The sequence below is a fragment of the Lycium ferocissimum genome, chromosome 4 (genome assembly GCF_029784015.1).
Source record: "Lycium ferocissimum isolate CSIRO_LF1 chromosome 4, AGI_CSIRO_Lferr_CH_V1, whole genome shotgun sequence".
Classification (NCBI taxonomy): Eukaryota; Viridiplantae; Streptophyta; class Magnoliopsida; order Solanales; family Solanaceae; genus Lycium; species Lycium ferocissimum.
The window spans coordinates 51,389,111-51,406,049 of record NC_081345.1 but is presented as its reverse complement, the minus strand read 5'-3'; the positions used below and the strand labels follow the sequence as shown (position 1 = coordinate 51,406,049).

General features: G+C 33.1%; 2 protein-coding genes across 3 annotated transcripts; both read left to right on the top strand.

Annotated features, from left to right (window-relative positions):
- The first annotated feature begins 7,250 nt into the window (after positions 1-7,250).
- Positions 7,251-12,435, top strand: LOC132053488 (two-component response regulator-like APRR5). 2 transcript variants are annotated; one of them, XM_059445546.1, is made up of 8 exons: positions 7,706-7,832; positions 8,982-9,040; positions 9,424-9,585; positions 9,672-9,802; positions 9,902-10,088; positions 10,173-10,554; positions 10,718-11,327; positions 11,972-12,435. In XM_059445546.1, the coding sequence occupies exons 3-8, from the start codon at positions 9,459-9,461 to the stop codon at positions 12,092-12,094; spliced, it is 1,560 nt and encodes a 519-aa protein (XP_059301529.1). In that variant the 5' UTR covers positions 7,706-7,832; positions 8,982-9,040; positions 9,424-9,458; the 3' UTR covers positions 12,095-12,435. The 2 variants fall into 2 exon arrangements, with proteins under 2 accessions (XP_059301528.1, XP_059301529.1); XM_059445545.1 differs by lacking the exon at positions 8,982-9,040 and having other exon boundaries at positions 7,251-7,832.
- A 1,226-nt stretch (positions 12,436-13,661) lies between these two features.
- On the top strand, positions 13,662-16,291 carry LOC132053487 (NDR1/HIN1-like protein 1). Its single transcript, XM_059445543.1, has 4 exons — positions 13,662-13,916; positions 14,002-14,089; positions 14,192-14,600; positions 15,837-16,291. Exons 3-4 carry the CDS (start codon positions 14,265-14,267, stop codon positions 16,107-16,109), a joined length of 609 nt encoding a protein of 202 aa, XP_059301526.1. The 5' UTR covers positions 13,662-13,916; positions 14,002-14,089; positions 14,192-14,264; the 3' UTR covers positions 16,110-16,291.
- The last annotated feature ends 648 nt before the right edge of the window (positions 16,292-16,939 follow it).

The window sequence follows — 16,939 nt, the reverse complement described above, 5'->3', positions numbered from 1 at the left end:
CAGTCTTTCTTTGGATATGTGACCAAAACGTTTATGCCACAAGTAAGCAGATTGTTCATTCACCAAACTTCGTTTGGTTCCGACATTATGATGCAGAGTTAACAGTGTTTAGGCAAACAGATTATTAAGATTCAATTTGTATAAGCTATCACAAATAATACCAGTACCAATGAGACGATTATGCTTAAACAAACTAAAACATCCATTACCGAAATGAAAAGAGTATCTAGTCTTATCCAACTTAGGTAAAGAAATTAAATTTCTCAAAAAATAAAAGGTACAAAAAAAGTTTCAAATAAGACTAAGTGATGACCAGTATCTAGGATCAAACGATAAGTCCCGGTAGCTTCAACTGGAGCCTTCACTCTATTCCCTATGTACACATATCTTTCATTTTTGTTTATGATCTGTGTTATAAGGAATCCCTGCATCGTATTAGAAACACGAACAGTGCAAGCAGAGTCAAGCCACCAAGTATTATAAGGAACTTCAGTTAAATTTGATTAGGGACTTGGAAAAGCACTGGGCTTACCTTTCTTCTCGACCATGCCTTACGTTTCTGACAATCTTTCTGAAAGTGTCCAGGTTTTCCATAGAAATGACACTTATCATTCTTCTGTTCCTTCTTACGTACTTGAGAGGAGGACTTATTAACATTATGTTGCCTCTGTTTTCCCTTATCATGTTTCTTTCTAGCTCCTTGATGACCTACAAGGTTAATTGAGTGGATTCCTTGATTCTTCAGCCTTGTTTCCTCATAAACTAGCATTCCGTGCAATTCATGCACGTTCTATTTGTCTTTCATGGTGTTGTAGTTCATTTGGAAAGGGCCATATTCAGACGATAATGAGTTAATAATGAATTGTACAAGGAAGTTTTCATCCACTTCCATTCCCAAAGTCTTAAGTCTTGCTACTATGTTTGTCATTTCAATGACATGCTCATGCATGGTACGTGAACCATCAAACTTCATGGTGGTCAAAGTACCCATTAGTGTCCCAGTAAGAGACTTATCAGCAATTTGGGAGCATTCTTCCACAATTTAAGAAGTTCTTTGGCATTTTCAGTTTTGGGAAGAGTAGTCTTAATGTTGCCTGCAATTTTCATTCGCATAAACATTAGGCCTAATCTGTTAGACTGGTCCTAGTGCTTATAATAGGACCTTTCTTTAGCACTGCTAGTACTAGTAATAACAGATGGCTTCTCAGTGTAAAGTGAAACATCAAGATTTAAAACCCCAAGATGGAATTTGATCTGTCCGCACCAATCTGAGAAGTTAAGTCCATTAAAAGTCGTAACAGAAGTAGAGTGCGAATGAAGAGCAAATGCTGCAAATAGAACATGCTCGTTCAGTAATACTTTGAGTTATGAGTTTAATCATATTATCAGATTCAAAAACAGTTTCTTGCAGACTTTAGTGTACTTTGATGCTCACCTTTGGGCAGAACATCAAAATACTAACTTAAAACATAATGATGCTTAAATATGAGTTTACCATAATTCGATAATCTTTAATGTACCAATTAGTAATATTTATTATCTTTGGATAAATGAATAAAACTAATGGTACATCTGAATTATCGCCATAATATTCAGTGGTTATAAGAACAAATAATCAACCTTTGGACAATCCATAAATGTCTCTACCAAGAACTTTAATTTACCCATAAGAATTATGTCTTTCATACGCATCAAGTTTAATGGGTAATTGAATATAAGTTTAGTCGTCATTTTGGCATTGATCTGTTCATAAAGATTCGACCACTTTGGTGATTAACGAATCTCACATATATAATTTCAAATAAAATTTTAAATGAAAATTTTCGTTAGGTTCGGTCACTGTCAGCCACAACACAGGTAGAAATTCTTTTGAAACCTAGTAGACTAATTAATGAAACAACTTCAATAGATTTTGTTATTTTCAGTTACTGCCAAAATTCTCTTGTTATCATTATTTTGATTCTTCAAATGAAAAACAAATAGTATAATTCAGTGAGTTGAACAATATTAATTGTTCCAAAAACTAAGAGGGGTTTATTGTGCATACTAAGCAATAAAAGCCACCCTTGATTTGTCTAACATACTGTTTAATGAGACAACATTACACCATTTGTTTCTCAGCATATTTTGATATAGAATGATGCAAGGATTGGACAAAAATACCCGAATGCATAAACTTGTTCCTAACAGTAGCACGAATTTAAACTATAATTTAATATCTTGCAAAGTGAAAGTAACAAAATTCCGTCTTTTCTAATATTTAGGAATAGCCATTACTATAAACAGTAATATTAATCCCTAATTATATCATTAGGGTTCGTAAAATTGAAAGAAATCTTTAATCTTAATGGAAAATCATTAGTTCGAAAACCAAGCTCGGGTACTACGTGTAGGGATTTTCATAAATTCTAGATTGTACGCATAAACAATCTAACATGAAATCCTATCAATAATTTCAGGATTGTTGAACTACATGATTCTCACATGAAATAATTAACAGTAAATTTTGGTCAAGAAAAACATACCTGAATCAGCCATAATATTACTTGACTTTAGAGCGGAAGCGTTCTTCTTTCTTCTTCTTGTTTAGAAGTTATTTCTCTGTCTTTTCCTTCACTTTCAGAAAACGTCTGATGGAAACGTTATCAATAATTGGCAGAGAGAGAGGACCCTTTTATAAGAGAGTTTCCCCTTGAACGGTTCTTTTCACGTTCCATCAACGTGAAGTAGTGGGTAGTTTTAAAACCACTAGGTAACTTCCCATCTTTAATTAGGATTGAACATAAAAATTATTTTATTTATTAAACCAAATAAAAAGGTCATGTGGGTCATAACTTATAAAAAGGCCATGTGGGTCATAACTTACACTGTGAACTAAATATTTTTGCTCAATTGCTCTGATACCATGTAATTAGGAGAAATTTGATGGGTAAGAACTCTAAAATAAGAGGAAGAAAATGAAGGGGAGAAGGAGAATGAATCTGTAATGAATTTGATTCAAAGTGTAAATCTTTAATTTTTGTTGTATATGGGCTCCTAACTAATTACACTTACTTAATTAACTAACAAGCTTATGGAATTAATAAATTGTTAACTAATTGTAATAACTAATAGATGAAATAACACTAATGCTCCTCCGTATAAAAGTTGATATAATCTTTTATGATTTAACAAAACTCAATTTTTTAAATTACTTTTTCAATTTTCTCAGAAATACACACTTGAATATTTTTATAATATGTAAAATAAAATGTGGCAAAAAGAAAGAGAATATTGCTCATTGTCAAATAGTGTAACCAAGATAAATATTACTATTTGCTTCAATGAGTTCTATCAATAACAAAATTAAACATCACTAGTAAAATGGCTATAACATCCGTAATGAAATTCAAATTACTTACGAATATTATCCATAAACAAATGTTGATTTATTTAATGTTTTCATGGATACGATAAAATGTGAATGGTAAAAATGCGAAAACTTCAAACACAATGGATAGAGACACAATAGAGGGGTTGAGAAGCTTCAGAGTCTGATTTTCAGACGAAAATTTCAGTCTTATGTTTAAGAATCTAAGGGCCGGTTTGGCCATAAAATTATTCACTTTTTTTTTCACAGAATAATACTTTGTCTGAAAATTAATGTTTGTTCATGAAAATTTCAAATCCAACTTGAAGTTGTATTTCACTTGGAAAACATATTATAATCCGTTTTTCAACTCACTTTCACTTTTGAAGTTGTATTTCAACTTTGAAAAATACATTTAAGCATGAACATTGTTCCAAAATATTTATTGTAAAAATTATAACCAACACAACTTCATAAATTCCAAATAAGGGGAAAAATCTTTAGAATCTATGGCTAAACGCCTACTTATTTTCTCTGTTAAATTAACTGGATTTTCCCCTATGTTGTTAAATTGGCGGGTTTAGGACCATCGCTGTCACTCCCTTCCTCCCTCCCAATTTATAGTTTTCTTTTTAGTCAGTAAAAAAAAATGGCACATTTCTATATTTAGTACTCCCTGTGTCCCAAAAAGATTGTCCTCCTTTCCTTTTTAGTCCGTCCCAAAAAGATTGTCCTCTTTCTATATTTAGAAATAATTTAACTTTATGAGATGGTTTACAGTCACACAAATATCTAAGACTTGTTTTGGACTACACATTTCAAAAGTCTTCCTTTATTTCTTAAATTTTGTGTCAAGTCAAAAGAGGACAATCTTTTTGGGACGGAGGGCGTACAATTCAATTTTAACTTTACTTTATTACCTTAATGAAATGATTTCTAACCATACAAGTTTTTATGGTTTGATTTAAAGCACAAGTTTTAAGAGTCTTCCTTTATTTATTAAATTTTGTGCTCAGTCAAACACCCTCACTTACCATTGGAGGGAGAGAGTACATTTTTTTTATACATAAAAGACTATTCCTGTTAAGAAGCATACATCACAAACCAAATTAAAGCATACATCATTTCTCTTAAGGATGGAGTCAAGTGTTGGGGAAATATCTTCCTAGGGGCCAACTTAAAGCATATGGAGCCTTCAAGACCACGATTTTGAAAGTTAAAAATCAAAATTAGTGATGAGAACTTGCCAACTCATCCTAACCAATAGCAGGCCAACAATGGATCACCTTTGAAATACTCTACTCTATAAAAAATCCCTCTATAAATCATCATATTTAGTAGGCGTTTGGCCATGAAAATAAAAAAAAAATTCACTTTGTTTGATATTTTAGAGTTGAAGTTGGAGATGGAGTTGTGTTTGATTATAGTTTATGCAAAGAATATTTGGTTGATTGAATATATTGAAAGTGATTTTTTTTTTTGGGTGTTTTCCAAATTTCAAGTTGTATTTGAAATTTTCGTGACCAAACATTGATTTTCAAATAAAGTGAAAACGTTTTCCTAAAAAAAAGTGAAAATTTTCATGCCAGATAGGCCCTTGCATCGGTTAAGATGCTACCTAATTTTCCATGGATAGAAAGCAAAGCCGTAGGATGTGCTCATTTTGGAAATCTAGGCTTAATACGTAGATTTCTTGAATTGAGGAAATTTTATTTAGACACTCAAATTACAGTTTTTTTTAATTGTGCACCTGAACACATGATAAAGTGTTCATATTAGACACTTTCGGTTTAAATTTTGAAAACACTTTTGCTCATGTTCTCAAGTGCACTTTACGTAAATAAAGTTAATCACTTAAGATATATCACCTCATTTACTTATACGCACTATCTCAGTAAGCCGTAAAATTTTAGACTTATTCCAATTGACGCTGATGAGTATAATTAAAGGAGAACACATATTTATTGTGGTTAACTTAACTACCTAATAGACGCTTGAGAATACGCGCAAAAAAAAAAAATCAAAATTGAATCAAAAGTGTCTAATAGAAATATTTTATCATGTGTTCAGGTGCTCAATTGAAACAAATCATAGTTTGAGTGTCTAAGTGAAAATTTTTGACAAGATTAAGGGGCTATGTATGTATTAAGCCATTAGTCTAATCTCTATACATTAAGGACCATTTTGATCATTTCTCTTCAAGGATGGAGCTAAGTGTTGGGGAAATATCTTCATAGGGGCCAACTTAAAAGCATATGGAGCCCTCAAGACCACGATTTTGAAAGTTGAAAATCAAAATTAGTGATGAGAAATTGCCAACTCATCTTGGCCAATAGCAGGCCAACAATAGATCACCTTTGAATACTATACTCTATAAATCATCATCATATTTACATGTGTTAAGATGCTACCTAATTCTCCATGGCTAGAAAGCAAAGCCGTAGGATGTGCTCATTTTGGAGAGATCACATATCATCCACTAATTTACTGCTTTCTCTTTAGATATTTTCTTCAATTAAACCATTAAAAATTGCACCCAACTTGTCTTTGCTATATTCTTTTCACAAAGTCGTAGAGGCTACTTTGAGGTCAGTTTTGTGGGTCATCCATCTTGCGTGATTCAAGTTTAACCACTACTCACTCCGTTTAATTTACTCGAGTATATTTGACTACATATATATTTTAAAAGAGAAATAGAATTTTTTAAAATTTATAATCTTAAACAAGTTATGACATTTTTATAGCTATAACATTAAGGATAAAATAAAAGTTAAATTATTTTTATATAAAAGTAGTATTTCTTTTTAACAGACTTATAAGAAAATACTAAAGGCATTCCGGTGCACTATGCGCGGAGTTCGAAGAAGGACCGGACTACAAGGTCTAGTGTGTGTAACCTTACAGTGCATTTCTGTAAGAGGTTGTTTACAGCTCTAAACTGTAAACTTCGTCACGTGACAATAACTTTACCAATCACGCCATGGTCTCCTCTTCCTAATAAGAAGTATTACATAAAATTGAAAAGAGAAAATATTAAATACACATTAGGGAGTCATTCAACATGAACTTATTATCGGAGAATTATCACAAAATTTGTTAATTACAAACAATAATACAAGAATTATTACATATACTACTTCAACATTTTTGCTTCTTGATATATGGTCCCTATAATATAAGTATTTTATTTCAAATTTTATATTTATTAATATTAAAAATGTATATAGATTCATATTAGGTTATGCCTAGAGTTTAAAATAACAAAGAAAACAATACATTGTTCATGAGTAATTTTATTTGAAAATTAAATATCATACTATTAGTTATGTAGAAATTAAATTTATTAACGAAAAGTTTTTATGCTGTAAGTCAAACGTCATATTAGTAGTATACGAAATTTTATGTCTAAATTCTTTTATGCACGCAATCAATCATAACAGTTATATTTTTTTAATATATGCAAGCTGCAAATGTGAGATCTGTAATCTTGAATGTAAAATAAATTATCTGTTATTAAAGATAACTCTTCAACTTTTTTAGTATACAAAGTTCCACCAGATAATGTATCAATTTCAGATAAACATGACAATAAAATAATTTAGAAAGATGTCAAATTTCAAAGTTAAAATCTTTTATTCCCTTATTCCTAGCCAAGTGAAATTTTTTATAGTGGTACCCACATAAACATGGCAAGGCCCAACGAAATATCTCAATTAATGGGGTCCCACCTTATGCCTATGAAGCCTTCAACACCACGATTTTGATTTATTGAAGAAAAGAATCGAATACAAGATCAAATTTGTGGACGAAAATTAAGCCAACTCTTCTACAAACCAATAACGACCCGTCTTTAGATTTTACCCAATTTCCATGGCCAGAAACCAAACCTGATTTTTAACAAATACCCCTCTTAAGATCTGTTTTTTTTTATCAGACATTCAAATATTGTCCATTAATTTTATTGAGCCACCCTTGATATTTTCTTCAAAGAAAACTCCAAAAAAGATAACCAATTAGCTTTTACATTTTACCCACTCTGTTTTGATCGGACATCCGAGTATTGTCCATTAATTTTATTGAGACACCCTACATATTTTTCTTCAAGAAAACTTGTAAGAAAAGAAAACCCATTAGTCCTTTTTGTATTTTAAGTGAAAACTTGTTGGTTAGAAATACCATTTCCATCTAGCAGCAGATCCTCCATTAAGATCTGTTTTAAATCTGACATCCAAATATTGTCCATTAGTTTTATTGAGCCACCATAAATATTCACTTATCTAGATATTGTAAGTGGCAGAGTGGCCTTGCTGTTACGATCCACTGAGATTTTATTGCTCCGATTAGTAAGAAAAAAGTGAAGCAGTGATGATGAGTGAAGGAGGAGGAGATTTGCCAAAAATGGTGCTAAGGGTATTATTGGTAGAAGCAGATGATTGTACACGTCAGATTATTGCTGCTCTGCTTCGTAAATGTAGTTATAGAGGTAAACCATCTTAACTTTTGTGTGTTTTAGAAAATAATTTATTTTTTTGGCTTTATTTGAGTTGTTGCTGTTTTTTGTTGATTTGATTTGCTGTATTCTTCAAGTTTTGAGTAGATCTTAAGTGTTTGAAATGAAAATTTCCCTTTTGTGCAAAATACTTGGTGTATATTTGACTAAATGAGGCAGATACTGTCATTTTTCTATTGTCAAACTGGAAGTTGATGTTCAAGAATTATGGGGGTGCGTAAGGAGCAGCTTTGGACAACTTTTGTGAAATGAAATTAAAAAAAAAAAATAAAAAAAAAAATAGAACAAAACTTTGTGCATGCTAAGCGGAGTTCGATTTCTCAAATGGTCACTCAACTAATCGATAGTTATTATCTAAGGAAGTCACTTTCTTTGAAGGAAATTGAAATCAAGAAGAAAAATGACTTCCTGAGATAATAACTACTAGTTGAGTGACCATCCGTAAAATCAACCCATGTTAAGCCGTGTTAATAGTTGCAGGTCTTTTTTGAAACTTTGCTAGTGTTATGTAGGTGGATGAGCTCTTCTTTTGAAGAAGACCCTAAATTATTTCTTCAAAAAGAACAGTTTTTTGAGTAAAAATATGTTTGCAAAAACTTCTTGAAAATAGTTGAACAAACTTCCTCTTTGTTTTTAACAATATATTCATTGTTGGCTGTTTTTGTGTGTGTGTGTGTGAAGATTTTCTTTAAAAAAGTTTCAAGCAAACGGCGCCTTCGGTCTTAATTACATTAAGATTTTGATTGATACTAAGATTCCGGATTATGTTAAGGATGGTGATGAACACCTTCATATAATGAGGAGTTCAAAAAATATTTACATAAGTCAGCAATGGAAAAAAAGTTCTAAGTCTCAGATCGGACCTAGTACCTTAAAGTTTTGGCTTGGATTATCTGATCTTCTGCCGAATGTTTTTGTCGGATGAACCAGCAAAAACAAGGGCAATGATGTTGTGTCTTTCAAATTAAGCAGAAAGAAATAGAATTGCTTCTTAGGATTTTGTTTAGGCATTTAGCCTGCCCGTGTCTTCTATAGTTGGCGTCTGTAGAACCGTTTTCAGCATGGGCCTTTCAGTTACTGAGAATACAATCCTTTCTTTTACTTGTCTCCTCTTTTCTCCAGGTAATAATAGCATGGAGGATATAATATCACGCTCATCCTGCACCTGGAGATTTCTGGTGGTATTATAACTCCATGTATTCCTCCTAGTCTGCTTCTGCATTCACTGATGCTTCCACCAACCCTTAAAAGAAGGGCTTTTTCATTTTTGGCCCGTTGGCCGAAATTAATCTAGCCAAAATATACAGAACATATACCCTTATTATGTATATAATATGCATATTAGTGTATACGATATGTATATTATATGTATATTTGTACTTAGTATACATTACATATACATTTGCCAGCTATTATTTCTTAGAGCGGTGCAAAAAGGTAATTATCTTATGTGTGTCAGCACACTGGCAATTCTTGTGGTGTGACTGTGGACATAGCATCTGTAGATTTTCGAACCCTTTGATTTTTTGGAACCGAAGAGATAATAATTTCTTTGTCAAAACAGTTGCTGCAGTTGCTGATGGTTTGAAGGCATGGGAGATGCTAAAGGAAAGGCCTCATAACATAGACCTTGTATTGACTGAGGTTGACCTGCCGTCAATATCCGGATATGCACTGCTTACTTTAATTGTGGAGCATGACAAGTGCAAAAACATACCTGTTATAAGTATGTTTTCTTGATCTCATCTCTTATTTTAGTCTTTCATTTCACAGGACTGTGAATGCTTAATCTGCCTATTTATTATTTTACAGTGATGTCCTCCAAAGATTCCATTAGCACAGTCTTGAAATGCATGGTTAAAGGAGCTTCCGACTTTCTTATTAAGCCTATAAGGAAAAATGAGCTGAGGAACCTGTGGCAGCATGTTTGGAGAAGAAAAACCGTATGTATAGTTCATTTCAACTTCCACATTTATGAATGGTTATCAAAATTAATCAATTGAATTAACACAAGCTGTTTTATTTCACTTGAATGATATCAGCAAAATGCTAAGAGCCGTCCTCAGAATAAAGTTGCTGAAGATCAGAAAATTGTAGAAGTGTCTGAGAATGACACAGCAAGTAATTATTCTAGACATAGAGAAGCTTCAAATATGTGCAATGATGAAAGGCATGAAGAATGTGTTGAAATGGTTGAAAGATCATTTATGCCAAAAAATAAAGCACTAGGTATGCCAAGCTATCCCCTTTTATCTTTTCTCTAATTACGGAGCTATATGCCTAAGCTTTGAACTGACAAAATATCATCTGTAGCAAACATGACCAGCTCTGGAATGGGAACTTCTTCCGGCACTGCGCCTGACAGCTCAGTTGCTATTGGTTCAGAAGAAGGCACTCTTTGTGCTGAACCAAGAGTTATGGCCAATGAAGTGCAGCAGGGATGTTATAGTGAAAATGCGTGTACTGTTAATGAAGTTGATTACCAGTTGAATGAAGCCGTTGACTTGATCGGGAATATTGAAAATTACTTGGTTAATAATAGTGACGGACATTCTCATGACAGTGGAGAGAAATCAAATCTCGCTTCCAGGTTGGATCTTTCTTTGACAACCTTTAATCCTAGTTGCTCAAACGATGAAGCGTCCTGGGAGGAGCAGAACATGATAAGCCATACAAAAGCATCTGCCTTCTCTAAGTGAGTTTTGCCTTTCTCTTCTTTGACATTCTAGTGTTGAATTGTACTCTTTGATTAGCAGATTCCTCAAATATGAAGGAACTTCACTGCTTAAATTAGTTTCCAGATGCTATCTGAAAATTCATAGAAGGTTTTGTTTTTTTTTTTTTTTTTTTAATGTCAGATATGAAAATGCGAAGACATTACAGCCTCTTTTCTCTGAATTGACTGGCTGTTCAGCCCCATTGACGGAAGGCTCTAGTCCCTCTACTTGGGAGTGTGATACTACATTGACCGAGAATCAGGAAAATGAAACAGCTCTGGTTATGCGCCAACCAGGAAACTGTAAAGCTGCAATATCAGTGTCCAATACACAATCAGATTCTCAACAAGTACAGAGCCAAACAAGTTCTTTGACTTATTCAACTTCCGAAGTACAACATTTGGAGCATGACAAGCAACCATTTGATGATAATGTGGAAGAAGCAGATAACAGAAATTTAGTAACAGTTGAAAAGGCTATATGCAGTTCTGCTACTTGTGGATCTAGTGATTTGGGAAGTGGTGTGACAAATAAGCATAGTAGCTCTCATTGCGGAAGTGTTTCTGATGAAGCTACAGAAAGTTCCTTCGCAGTTGCAAGTCCCGAGAGAGCTCCTGCTTCCGAGACTCTGAATTACAATGACGTCCTTTGTCATGATAGGACGAAATCAGAGAGTCATAGCACCAGTAAAAGGGAAGCTGCACTCATGAAGTTCCGGTTAAAACGGAAAGATAGGTGCTTTGACAAAAAGGTATATATAACCTTAGTGCTTGTGTAATTATTCAACTTAGATATATTGCATTATTTTTAAACGAGTGCAGCGGGAACTAATCTTTTCTGGGTAGTTTGGCGGAAATCTTTGCTAGCTAAGATTTTGTCCTTAAGAGAGTTATAGCTTGTATGGCCAAAGCTTTTGGAAGCCAAAAGTGTGTATTTTCTTTAAAAAATGTTTATTTTAGAAAGTTGAGGTGTTCGGCCAAACTTTTAAGAAAAAAGTAAGTCTTTTTGAGTAGTGGCGTAAGCTGTTTTTCAGAATTTGAAAAAAGTAGCTTTTCCTCATAAGCATTTTTGGGAATTTGGCCAAACACAAATTACTGCTCTAATATTGACCAAAGTGCTTTTCAAATTGATTAGCCAGACACAACTACTCTCCAAACTTCTACTTCAAAAAACAGATTGGAAAGGTATTAGCTAAAGTTTATAAGAAATATATCTTGGACATGTTATAAAGCACCGTCCTCTATAAGAAACAACACACCTTACTACTAGTTTTTGATCTTCCATACACTTGAATGATCAAATTGTAGACATGCAACAATATTGTTCAGAAGTGGCCTACATTTAGTTAAGCATCTTCTTTTTGTCTTTCAGTATACTGATATCATCTTTATACAGGTTCGATACGAAAGCAGGAAAAGACTTGCAGAGCAGCGACCCCGAGTAAAAGGGCAATTTGTTCGTCAGCCGCAAAATGGAACTCAGCCTTTGAAGGACGACATGCAAATAGTCCATCAATGAGAAAATTAGTTACTCTCACTAATGTTTGTAGGCAAATGTAGTATAGCCATGAAGGTAGATACAGGTTTGTAGTTTGTGTGTGCATGTCTTGTAAGCTTGGGAATTAGGGGATTGATGATAGTTGCAACTCAAGATATTTCAACTTTTATTTATTTCTTTGTTTATAACTTAGTAGGTGAAATTTGTCTTGCATTTGGTAGCAAGTTTGAAACGTTTGATGGTGAAATCTGGAAGAATTTGTTGTTTGTTATTCACCATTGATTGGGCACTGAACCTGAGACTTCATTGATTTTGTGTTATGTAAATAGTCGCAGAAGAATATTGAAGGAAAATTATTCTTACTGTTGTTTTTAATACAATCCTTACCATTTCAGAAGAAACAATTAAATGAGAATTGTTCATTATGATACTTGGATTTGTAACTTAGTAATTTCCTTATGGTTTTAAATGTCATACAAGCTTCTTTTTTTCTTTTTTGGTTCATCTTTTATGAAATAAAACTATATTGAAACAAATTGATATATTCGCTCCTTAGGCTCTACTCTTTTTCCTTATTTACTCAATCCTTTTTTTTAATATTATTTGATAAACTTGCACAAGTTGTATTCGAGAAATGCATGTCGGAATCAAACTTCAAACTTCGGGCCTGAAGTTTGAATGTAGTTTAAATCTGAAAGTAAAGTCAGCAGTGCCTAAATTTGATTTTGGAAGTTAAACATCAGACCTTAGGGTCTAAAGTTAGGCATAGGTCAAAACTTCAAAGCAGGCGATCTGAAGAAGAAGAGGGCCTTGAAGTTTGCCAAGTTTTATTAAATTAAATAACTTTTAAAATTAAATATTTTTTACACACATCCGAGCTAACTTCAAGTATACAATTAGTTCTCAAGTAATTTCTTCGGATTTTAGGTGCAATCTTATGGAGCTTGTTTTAGTAGCTATTCTCTTATAATTTACAAGAAAAATATAAAATTGTGACAGAATATTTATTATAGACAAGTCTTGTCACAAAATTGAAATGGATTTGACAGAATAAACGCATCCTAACACGTGACTTCAAGCTCCTACTTCGAAGTAAGCTTATGGTTTGTTTTGAAGCTCAATAATAAAGCGTACTTGCGTGTCAAAGAGAGTACACGGATTTAGGCTACTAAGTAAAAGTAGACATTTCAACTTGTCAGTTGCATTTTTCTAAGGTGCGATCATAGGAAGCTCTATTAGCGAATGTAATCCTCGCTCGATGAGACTAATCATGCCCTGCTGCTTGGTTTGGAATCAAACTAGCATGCCAAAATTGGTGTCATTTCTACAGTTTTGTGTACTCTCAAAGCACAAAATTCAGTTGCTCCACGGCAACTCCAAAAAAAATTCACACCAAATCCCAAGTGTCATCAAACTAGGTAACAAAAATGGTGACAAAAGCAGCAATTCCATTTTCTAGGTGTCATCACATCATAAGATTCCACCGTTACACATAACACAAAATTACACTTTAGTCGGTAGCTAGCCAAGAATCTTCCTAATGAAATAGTCGTAAGCTTTAAGTTGAAAACAAAAGAATTTGCATTTAAAACCACTAGCTAGCTAGTTTCTCTTTCTCTTATCACATAACTAAGCAAAGAGAGAACCTAATTCTCTTCTTTTTCTTCCATAGATTCTCTCTTTTAATTCCACCTTTTTTCTTTTCTTTTTTGTTCTCTCACCACCATCACTCACTTAACAATTCAAGTTCAACACTGCCTAACTCCCCTTTACTAAAGCTACTTGGTTTTAATTAGACTAGCCACTTTTCATACATCAAGAACTTGCTTATGTAAAGTTAGAGGTGAGTCTCTTGTAAGATTTTCTTCTATTTTATTAGTGTTTACATTAATGGGGTCCTTTTTTGTCAATATCTAATTTATATACAGGTCAACATCCACTTAAAAGCACGAAATACTGAAGTTTAAGATTAGCTAGAAGAAATTTCTTTCAAGAAATTGCTTATGCAAAGTTGAGGCAGGTCTCTTATAAAATCTTCTTAATTTTCTTCTTTTTCCTTCTACTAGTTAGTGCTTACATTAATTGGAACTTCTTTTACGACAACTAACTTATATACAGGTCAACATCGATTTAAGAAGTAAGCTACCTCTAAGGCGAAATTCTGAGCAAAACCAAAGAAAATTAAGCCAAAATGAATGGTCATGATCCAAAGAAGAATCCATCACATAAAAATCCAGTCAAAACTTTGTGCACTTTCTTGCTAATTTTACTCATATTGGCTGGCCTTGTTGTGCTCATTGGATGGCTAATTTATAGACCCCATGAGCCCAATTTCAGTCTAGTAGGTGCTGCCATATATGAATTAAATGTAACATCTCCTCCTTATATGTCAAGCATCATGCAATTCACAGTGTTAGCAAGAAATCCAAATAGGAGAGTTCGTTTGGATTATGACCAATTTTCAGCTCTTGTTTACTACAAGGATCAAGCAATTACACCTCCAGCTATGCTGCCACCTTTACTTCAGGTAAATTTCACAAAATGTCACTTTTTAGCTTCTCAATTGAAAATTAGTTACTATATTCCCTCTGTTTCAATTTGTTTGTCTTTAGTTTCCTTTTTTGTCCGTAAGAATGTCTCTTTCATTTTTTGACAACTCTATAATTCAAACTTTCCACCAGTGGCGGAGCCACATATAGCCCAGGGTGTTCATCCGAACCCCCTCGGCGGAAAAAAATATTGTTTTTACAAGGTTAATTTTTTTTTTTTTTTTTAGTAGATGTTAAACTCTCTTAGGCTTCTTCGCATGTTTAATTTTTTATATTTTGAACCCTCTTGGCGGAAATCCTGGCTCCGCCACTGCTTTCCACATGACATCTTTAAGAGCACATAATTAAAGGGCATTTTGGTACCTTTCACATATCTTTCATTTAACACTACAGGATTCAAAAATCATTCTTTACTTTTTTAAATTTCGTGTCAAGTCAAAACCAGACAAACAAATTGAATTGAAACTGAGGAAGTAGTTTTTATTCAAGATATATGAAAGATAAAACTCTTTGATAGTGGTTATTTTCACAGACAGGACTAAAAAGTAGCTATTTTTACTTGTATTAATAAATGAGTTGGGTCATAATCAGTACAAATTGTGCTTTAATAAAAAAGGACAGGTAAATTTAGACTAAATTATGGATCGTAACACAATCGGTCCAATTGAAAATCATTTTTCTTAGTGTATTTGTACTCTTATAGTTTTCTTGATTACCAAATTATATTAACAAAATGTTTTTCTTTTATATATCATGCGTATATCTAACCAGCAAAACCCCAAAAAAAGAAAATTATTTTTATCTATATCTCAATTTGAGCAACAAGAATGTTCAAATTGACCCGAACTTTTAGCTGGATTAACTTGATGTACGCCTAAGTTGATGTGCTAACCCATAAAGAGAGTTGTATGCTATATAGTAGTCATACAAAGTCCAGAACAAAAAATATATCACAATCTTTATAATTTACAAATGGAAGCTAGTATAATCACGATATAATTTGCGTATAATCATTGTATTTTGTACTAATATTCACTAATTATACACTTATTACATATTTGTCTACATTGAGTATACACAGCAATGGCTACAAACAATTAAAGCTAGGCAAATATAAAAAAGTTTAGTCTCGTGACTAGTCCAACTCGCCAAGACTTGGACATAATAGGTGAGTTATATTTTTATGAGCTAAATTTCGACACCCTTAATTTCAGGAAACAAAAAGCACGGCGGTATTATCGCCAGTGATAAGAAGTGCATTGGTACCCGTGTCGGTGGAAGCAGCAAATGGATTACTGATAGATGAAGTTTATGGAGTTGTGGCTTTGAGACTTGTGTTTCTGGGGAAAATGAGATATAAAGCTGCATTTGTAAGGACTAAACACTATGGACTTTATGTCAACTGTGATATGTTGGTGGGCTACAAGAAGGGGTTTGTGGGTCAAGTTCCTTTGCTTGGTACTCCAGATTGTCAAGTTGATTTGTGAAGTTTATTTGTACTTTGAGAATAAAAGACTAAGTGTACTTACAGATTATGAACTGAATGATTAGAAGATGAACTAGGAGACTACTTGTTTCTTCAAATCTTAGATGTATCTCAACAGTTTTACTATTCCAGCTTTTCAATTTGTAAACAGAATTACGTACAGTTATATATAGTGCTTTTTTTTTTCCTTTTACAGATTAAAGGATGTAGTTTACTGTATTTATTCAATATATCGCGTTTTTTCGTTTGAAATGCTGGAACAATTTGCCATAGTCTATTTCTTTTCGGCATACCTAAAAGACCCCATAAGTTTGACACGTTTTATTCAGATCCTTCGTAAACTATACATGATCCTAATTAGTACTTGCTAAGTGATTTTCTTATTTATTTTTTCGTGTATTCGTTAGAACCACCAAAATTTTCCAACCAAGCAATATCGTGTCTAAGGTGGTTCCGCCTTTGATTTTACACAATGCTGGCCAGTAAATTTTGAACACCATATATAATTATAAAAAAGTAGCATAGAATACCCTATGTGAAAGCATATCCTCCTACAAAAGAGAAGAGGGGTACAAATTAAACTGGCTTCCAATAAAGGAAGGATCAAAATTGGTCACACTGTGGAAGAAACACATAGAATCTCAATTACTGAAGCAGTACTTGTTTCAATATTAGTGTCCTCTCACTTTGGTCACGGGGAGTCCATAAACTCCTTAATTTCTAATATATCAAACCACTTTTTTACTTTGCATGTTTCCAAGTCTCTGTATGTTTGTTTCACTAATAAGGTGAAAAGATTTTAGGCCCTACTTTTTCTTTTCATGTTTTGAA

Bases quoted from the DNA above. Each gene is read 5' to 3' on its own strand.
- LOC132053488 (XM_059445545.1), top strand. From the start codon at position 7,715: ATGATGAGTGAAGGAGGAGGAGATTTGCCAAAAATGGTGCTAAGGGTA. The intron at 7,833-9,423 runs GTAAACCATCTT...TTGTCAAAACAG, and splicing joins TCGTAAATGTAGTTATAGAG to TTGCTGCAGTTGCTGATGGT. The intron at 11,328-11,971 runs GTATATATAACC...ATCTTTATACAG, and splicing joins ATAGGTGCTTTGACAAAAAG to GTTCGATACGAAAGCAGGAA.
- LOC132053487 (XM_059445543.1), top strand. From the start codon at position 14,265: ATGAATGGTCATGATCCAAAGAAGAATCCATCACATAAAAATCCAGTC. The intron at 14,601-15,836 runs GTAAATTTCACA...CCTTAATTTCAG, and splicing joins TGCTGCCACCTTTACTTCAG to GAAACAAAAAGCACGGCGGT.